Below are 8,948 nucleotides of genomic sequence, written 5' to 3'. Positions count from 1 at the left end.
AGAGAGAGAGAGAGAGACACACTAGGCAGCACATTATTGAGAGTGCTCTGTCGTCTTTGAGGTTAGACATAATTAGACAGAAGTAGACTCTAAAAGCTCCTTTTAATGACAATCTACACAGACAGCTGCGGGTTAAATTTCTCACTCGCTGCATTATTTTGTACAATTTCATAAACAAATTAGCCCCGTGGAAAACAGAGGACGTGACACAACAAATATCGCACGAGGGTCAAATGGGACCAGGTGGATGCTATGTTGCCTCTGTATGTCCTGAGGAAACGTGCAAACCTAAACTTTACTCATCCTGTTAAGGTTAAAGTGAACATCCACACAAGAGGCAGGCAGATGTGTTTGCTGACCACAAGACGGGCCAGAGACAGGGAGCAAAGATGGCGTGATGGGAGCCACGGCTCCTTGGAGCATACTGATGAGGAGAGGAGGGAGGGGGGAGGACAGCGAGGAGAGAATATGTCTTCTGTTGTTCCCCAGCCTGCAGAATCAATAGCTGACATGAGCATAATGTAAGCCCTCTGTGGTTCCCGGCTCTATGCGGAAAACAATGGAATTCACAGGGTCCCGCCACATCTCTCCTTAAGGCAGCTCTCTACTCCGGCTTGTCACAAACACCCTGTGATCTGACCTCACCCATCTGCTTAGGGATTCGTTATGTAATCTGAGGAACAAGGCACTATATGTGGAGTCACGGCGAGAGGGAGGAAAGGTCTGCTCCTGCTGCACTGAGACGATCAGGATGGATTTTTAAAGGTTAAACATGATCATTAAACTGGAAATGTTTGGATGGTGTGTTTGACAGATGATCACCATTACACCCGAAGCCCATGGTGCATTGTTTTGTCTGGCCAACACTCCAAAACTCCAAAATATGCAATTTAGAGTGATATCAAAAGACAGAAAATCAGCAAATCCTCAAATTTGAGAAACTTGGCATTATTCCTATGTTTAATCAATGTATTTTATGTAAACTGATGTGTTTCAGCACTAATATTTTGTGTATTTTTTGTGATATGTTATTTTATCCCTCCATTAAATCCACCACAAGTAGTTCACTTCATCATGATATAGTCCTCTGGTTTTATATGCACAATAAAACCCACAATGCATAACAACTTGAATTATTCGCCTCTGGCATAAACTTGACCTGATGTTCAGCTGCTAAAAAGTATCCCAGGTTAGATCCAGCCTCTCTCACATGGGAGTGAAGCCACTAAAAGGAATAATTACTGCATTCTCCAGGATGAGGAGCCGCCGCAGTCTGGCCATGAAATCAGTCTTATCTGGCTTTGAGCCAGCAGCACGAGTTCCCTCTGTCACTTCAATTAGCACACTGTAAGCTCTGCAGGCAGGGAGTCCCGAACAAACAAGTGACAAGAGCAAACAACGCATGTAGTGCATTGTTTTTACTTGTACATTTGTATTTCCTCTACAGCTTCATCATTTAAGCTATACCTCCGGGAACACTATATTGCAATAATGTATTTCCGTCATTGCAGTTGCCTTCGGACACTTTGAGCGTCAGGTCTGGGCCAAAGAATTGAGATATTTCTCACACTGGTGCTGGATCTTTAACATCAAATAGCGTCAGCAAACAATCCAGCTCCAGTGTGCACCCAAACAAACACTGGGGAGGGGGAAAGCAGCAGAAAAGTAACTGAGGCACAGATTTAAATAGAAAAACCCAAAAGGGAGGGGGGGGGAAATCAGCAATGTACAGACCTGGTGTGGACTAACAGCTATCTGACCTCATAAAATCTGATTTTGATGATCAAATATGAAAAACTAAAAAAGAAAACAACCCGAAGTGTAACCATTTGGGAGCCTATATGGAGCGTAAATGGGTCATGTGTAGACTGGAGTGTTTAACAACTCCTTACCTTCCTTCGAACAACATCCAGTGACTTTTCATAGAGTTCTGCTGCTGAAACGACAATCATAAACACATCCCGAGAAAATCGACGATGTGATTACAGCATTTAAGTATTAAGTAGTTTCAAATTTAAAAGGTGCACCGCTGATTTCAGTTTGGTCACCATAAAAAGTACGACACAACCGGTGAAAACAGTGGTATCCTGTATTTTGTGGCTCTGGAAGAGTCTGAAAAATAACCCCTGATGATGTCGTTACAGTTATTTTGGCCTCAAAGAAAAAGCCTGCATTACAAACTGGAGACAGGCATTTAGGATGTTGGATGAAAGACACTATTAAGTTGCATTATGGGAAATGTAGGATCCATTTATCCCCCCATACTAGGGAGTCAGTGTAACTTCTGCTGCTTTGATTTTTATCGTTCTTTTTCAAATCTGTGTTTCTCTTGTCTCCCAGCTTGATGGAAGTTCAGTACTACATTTCTGGAGTACCCCTTTAAGCATTAGTCTATACTGGGGGTGGATGATATGGACATAATCTCTATCAGGGTGAATGTAATTTCATGTCATGATAGGGATACACAGTCTATGGTGAAACAATATTTTTTTAAGGATATGTAATTGAGAAGCAGTTTATAGATGGGAATGTTTTTGGTAGTAGTAAATCCGGTATTGCCATAAAGCAGTCCTCCTCCTCATTGATTTGTGACACTGTCCTCTATGTTCGATTACAGAAAAAGTGATATAAGTATGAACAGTGTAACAAAATGTCTGATCATCTCATGCTATACATCGCCATATTGCCCATCCCTACTCTATGCATTCGTAAGCATGTTATAGTCAGCAATATACAAACAGTAATATAAGGGTTTTTAATGTAAACAACTGTGCACTTTCATGGATTCTATAGTCATCATTTACTATCTTTCCATCATCCACTGTCTCTCTCTCACATTTCATTTCCTCTTTCTCTCAGCTGAATCTTTCCCCTTTTTTATTCTCTGGCATCAACTGGAAATGTCACTCATACTGTGAGAAGTGAATTCCGCTGCCTCACTGCTGAGACCGGGGAGCAATGTTGCTGCTGAAAATAAAACTAATTCATAACTGTCTCTCCTTATTTGTGCAAAAATGATAAACGTAAATATTCCATCTAAATTAGCCAACATAGATGTGAACGATTTAGTGATGTCTGCCGGAGCCCGCAGATGTCAGATGTCAAATGTGACAAGCGTCTAAAGAGATATGCACATTAAACTCAAGCTGCTATGTTTGGATTTGTGGATTTACACAGTCCAAAGTCAGAGGAAGACTGGAGGAGGATTTAGCCTGAGGAATACTTTTGGTGCAGCAATATAAAGAGATATAGACCCCTGCTGAGACTGTCCTGCAATATCAAAACATGGCTGGACTGTTTTAAAACCATCACCACAAATCTGCTGTGGCCCCTGGAGTCTATTTATAGCTTTAGACTTCATCTACTTTAGGTCTCGCCCTAAGTAAGTTTAGTCTCATCTGGAATAATCAGGATCCACTACATCACTGCTACATCTTAGAATTTCATCAGAGATTTGGGAGCATTTGCATCCACGATGTACAGTTTGTGTTGGGGAAAAGAAAAGGTAGATTTTGGAGGATTTTGAATGAAAAGTATATATAAAAATAAAAATAGGATTTCCCGATTTGATATGTATGCTTACAGCCGTCCGTTCCACAGGGGCAGAAAAGCCGCTTTTCAATTTAAACCAGATTAGTCAATAAAACATTGCTGGGACACAGCGAGTGATGATGTGCCTTAGGAATATTAACTCTGCTTTCCACCAAGAATCAACAATACTGTGACAAACAGTATTCAAATGCTTGACCTACTGCCTACAAACACTGACACAAGACAATATATCAGTTGTGAAGAATGTGTCCTTCAAGTGTTCCATTATTGTTGCTGTTGCTGTTATATTGTGTTATATTGTGTGAATCGAAGCTGCCTTTTGTTGAGTGTGAGCAGCAGAAAATCATCCATCTCATCACGGCCTTAACCTGCAAAACACTGTAGTAACTATTAATGCTTCATATATCGCTGGCATGTATATTTTATGAGCGCCTTGTAGGTTTTGAGTCAAAGAAAACAGTAACTGCAGCAATACAAATATTGAAATTTTCATGCATTGTACTGGAGGAAGTTTTCTCAGTAGCTAAATGAGATAAAGTAGTCAGCTAACAGATGTTTTCTTTTAGTATTTCGAAGAAACACAGTAATATAAAAACCTACACACATTATGCGTTTATGAAAGCCTGAATACTAAATAACAGAATGCCCAATGCTGAATTAAAACCTACACAGGGAGGTAGCTTTACTTCTAAACATACTGTGTACATTTGAGAATGGGATTTGCTGAAAGTCACTTATTTGAACAAAATAAAAGACCAGCAACACTTTCATGGGCCTCAATAAACTTTTTCCTCCCATGTCTGCACACATTTTGTGATATTTAGATATGAAAACACCTGACCAGCCAAAGCTCAGAAGCCTATTTAGCTTGCAGCTGCAAGCTTGGGGTAACCCTCCGTCCTGGCACACACATCACAGCATTGTACTATGACATGTAGCCGAGTAAAAGGGTATCAAAGTATAGTAACAGTTCTAGGAAGCAAATGTACTCAGTTGCATAATGAGGAAACCCACCTATTAAAGTCCTCACTGATGCATGCAGCCAGCTTTAAATAAAAAGCATCAGCTGCTTCAAACACAGGAGCATATCCTTCAAACCTGCCGCCACCAGAGCACCAATGACATCATCGTCATCATCTTCATCCTGATCAGTCCTGAGCTCGAGCTGCCAGACAGCATCATCACCTTTCCTCCCCTGTGCTGCAGCCTGTCTCTGCTGCTACAGCACACACACACTCGGAGCGGAAGGAGACTCCTGACACAGCTCGGACCTGAGAGGTGAATCTCTCCCACTGAACACCGAGACGTCCCCCAAACATCCCCGCACTCACTCACTGACCGCAGTCTCTATCTCATTAGAGCGGATTAGAGCCTGACGATGAATGGACGTCGCTCCAGCGGCTTTATTCCACTGAACTATCACACTGGGGTCAAAGCGGGCTCATTACAAGGCTGCACACTGTACCTACTGTTTATTTGGACGACTGGAGATGCAGGAAAAAAGCATTTGCAAGGGCTTGCAAGCTCGCCAGGAAAATTAAATAAAAAAAAAATCTAAATGAGAGAGCTGGAAGGGCAGCGGGGAGGAGATATGTGATGACAAGTTCAAATCAAGCAGTGGATGCTGCATTTAAACGCGAGCCTGTTGATGTGATTACATCTAAGTGCACACAAACACATTTAATTGACATTAGGATGAAGGTATTCCCTGCACCTCGGTGCAGCATCGCGCGTGAATCACAAGAAATGTGCATCCGCAAGTGAATCCAAATCACAAACGAAGCTGCAGCTCGACCACATACCTTCATTGCACCTCCCGTTCGAGGAATCTGCCGAGTAATGTCAGGACGACGACCATTGCAAGTGCACAGGGAATCAAACCATTACGTCTTCCCTCTCTCCAGCTGCCTGTGTGTGTGGAGTAAGCATAACGTAATGGCCAAGAGTGCCGCAGCCAACCACAGAGCGCACACAGCCGCTGGTATCTTTAGCAGCCAATCCGCCTTAACGCGTCGCCGGAGTGGGCGTTCTTTGCCGTGCGTAAAGACGCATGTGTATGAGTCCGAGCGACGCATGATGCTATTTTCACAGCTTCGGTTTATCCTAGTAAATTAGTAAATTAGCTTTTTTTTCAGTTTAAGGCAGTTGTGTGTTATAATAAGCGTGAAAAAATATGTAATTGTTATTTTTTGGGGTTTATTTTATATCACCAAAATATTCTGCACTATGGAGTGAAAAGCAAAATAAATGTTTTTTTTTGAGGATTTACATTTTTTCATGGCCTTTCTTCAATCAGAGGAGGTAAAACCAAGATTATCCTCTGCGCCGGCAAATGCAGTGTTATTTCTGTTTGGTACCAAAACTAAATGCGTCTACAATCTTATTTACCGCCATATTTAGCCTGTGTGGGTGCATGTGTGCAAGCCCGTGGCTGCACACACACACACACGCACAAGCCTTGCTGTCTGCAGTAAAGAGATTAGAGGGGTTTTCTTCCATTGTCGCCAGTACCGCTGTGAGCCCACAGGGGGCAGCAGATAGCGCTGCCACATCATTATTATCATTCAGACATAAGTGAGCCCCAGGGGAGGAAAGCTGCTCCTGCCGCTCGATATGTTATTACTGTTACAAGGCAGCATAAATCATACATTACATATAAGTTATGCAGCTGTTGCAGTGCAAAGGGACAAAAGGTGCAGAGGAATCAGAATGATGCAAGTACAGTATAATGCTGCTGCCCGAGTCTCTTTAAATTCTCTGCCATTTCCAGTACATCAAACAGTGACCCTACTATGTTGATTTTACTTCACACAACCACATTAAAAGATCTGTGGAGGGCTGCGGGCCACCAGTGACACACTTAAGAGCTTTGGATTTGGCCTGAATATTCTTCCACAGCGTTAAAACTTCAAAGTTTTATCGGAGGATGGAAGACTGCCAACTCTTCCTCACGTGTGATTGATGAAGACAGATTAGCAGTGGGGTTTATGTAGCTGTGACTTTAATTTAAAGGGTCAGTTCATCCAAATTGCAACATATCTTTTCACCTACCTCTAGTGGTAATACTAATACCTTGGTTTTAAATCAGTTTCTGGGATTTCTGCCTCCTAAATACAATGAAGGTGAATTTAATTATGTTTGTGGTGCTAAAAACTTGAAACATTGAAAAAAAATCAGCAGCAACATCTCTTTTTCCAGAAACATTTCTCTGGATAATCCACAGAGCTCACCCGTTGACAGTTTTCATAGGGACTATTTCTTTAGTAGAGAGTAGAGCCAATGAAAACTGTCAGTAGATTATCTACAGTAACTGGGACACTGTTTCTCAAAGGTTATTTTAGTGATTCTTTTTAATGGAATTTTTTATGCTGACAGGACCAAATGACATTTTGTTATTTGGGTGAATCAAACATTTAACTTGACCCTTTTCCTTCCCTTTAATCAAGCTTACAGATTGACCCCATTTGACAGTGAATGTCTATATAAACTTAAAATTATATTATTATTATCATCATTATTGGACTTACAAACTGACAAATACAAAATGATCACATTGTTCTCTCTAGCTGTCGTAGTTTGGTTGTGAGGATGCCAGTAAAGTGTGAGCTCATTGTCATATACCTTTAAAAACAGAGGGTGCACACACACACATACTGTTTTTGACTCTTTGGAGGACACTGCATCGAGCTTAAACTGTGCACCACATGCTTAATTATAACCCTAAAACTGAATACTGAAACATTAGGTGTCTGTGTGACCAGGTTTACAGTGGTGGAAGAAGCACTGTGTACCAAGTATATAAGTATTATCAGCAGAATTAAAGTACTCATTGTGCAATAAAATGGTCTCTGTCAGTGTTTTACTATGATATATGATGTTTTTGGATTAATATTACTGCTGTATTAAAGTGTATGTTGCATTTTACTGCTGCAGATGTTTAAGGTTGAACTACATTATACACTGTTGAGTAGTTTGATCTACAGCAACGCATCATATTCTTTAAGATCATCTATCATATGTTTGTAGTGTAGCTGTCCTGTGAGAACCTCATATCTAAAAAAAAAAAGCAATTTCAGCATTGTGATGATGTATTTTCCAGCTAATGTAAGAGGGGTTTTGAATAGTTTATTTAGCTTAAGAAGTAGGAGAATATTCTCAACCCATAACACTTAATTCTTTAGTTTATCAGAAAAAAATCTTTTTTTTTTTTGGAGATACCATGTGTGGTATGTGTGTCACTAGATGGGAAAGGTATGAAAAATTGTAATCTGAAAAGCTGTCAGACAAATGAAGTGGAGTAAAAAGTACAATATTTGCCTCAGAAAAGTGGAATAGAAGTATAAAGCCTAAAATGAAAATGCTCAAGTAAAGTACCTCAAATTTGTCCTTAAATACAGAACTTGGGTAAATATGTAAATATGTATTTAGTTACCTTCCACCACTGCAAGCATGTCTATGAGTTAATACAAGAACAAAAGGTTTGAATACCTTCTATGATCTCCATTTTCAGAGGTTCTGGAGTCTGAGAATCAGTGCCAGTCTACTCAGAATTAAGTCAGAGTGGCCAAAAGGTGACATGAGTGACTTTGAATGTGATTGCTGATTCTAGATAAGGCGTTCACAGAGTGGTGCAACAATCCTATCAGTGAGTGTGATTAGAAGAGAACTGGCAGAGACACTCCAGATGTGAAGTGAGCAACAAAAGGAACAAGGCCAGTGGGAAAAGACACATTATCTAAACAGGGAAAATAAACATCTGTCCAATGAAACAGAACTAACACCACAGATCCCGTTAATGTCTCCCCCCAGTCATACTCTGTTTACTGTCACGTGATCTTTCTTTTATTTTATTTCCTGCACATATTCAGCCACGTAGTCACAGTTTCAGTTTCCTCTCAGGCTTCACAGGAAAATGAAACCTTGTACATCAATGGCCTTTTAACAACAAACAATTAACATCCATTTTATGACCTATAAAAAGACTGACTGATGCAATTACTTTGTTAAACATCCTTAATTACAGCTGCTTTTCCTTCTTCTTCGGAAAGTCCAGAATCTTTGAATATACAAACATTGTTCATCAAACGTTTGACTAGTGGACACAAGATGTCTCCAACTTCTCGGAAAAATCCACTCTCAGTGACTATGACCTGGAGGCTTCCCATTTTCACATGATATTAGCTGTAAATATCCCCAAATCAACTTGTATGTACCTGTCTTAAACTCAGATTGAGCAGCAAATCTTCACATTTGGGAAGCTGGAACCAGAGGATTTCAATCAGTTATTCAAACACTTAAAGGACTACTGTGTTTTACTCAGTGGAATCTAGCAGTGAAGCAGCAGATTGCAACCAACTAAATAGGCTACTGCTCGTCTTCCAAGCGTGTAGGAGAAA

General features: G+C 40.5%; 1 protein-coding gene across 1 annotated transcript in view; it reads right to left on the bottom strand.

Moving 5' to 3' along the window:
- The window catches only part of rnf34b (ring finger protein 34b), an 18,080-nt gene extending 12,602 nt beyond the window's left edge, over positions 1–5,478 (bottom strand). The window contains exon 1 of the mRNA XM_035667653.1: positions 5,355–5,478. Coding sequence (XP_035523546.1) covers positions 5,355–5,360 — 6 coding nt within the window. The 5' untranslated portion in view covers positions 5,361–5,478. The remainder of the gene's footprint in view (positions 1–5,354) is intronic.
- Positions 5,479–8,948: the final 3,470 nt, after the last annotated feature.

The sequence above is a fragment of the Morone saxatilis genome, unplaced genomic scaffold (assembly GCF_004916995.1).
Source record: "Morone saxatilis isolate NCDOM2014 unplaced genomic scaffold, NCSU_SB_2.0 Contig21, whole genome shotgun sequence".
In the NCBI taxonomy this organism is placed as follows: domain Eukaryota; kingdom Metazoa; phylum Chordata; class Actinopteri; family Moronidae; genus Morone; species Morone saxatilis.
Note: the sequence above shows the minus strand (reverse complement) of the source record. Positions and strands in the feature narration are given on the sequence as shown.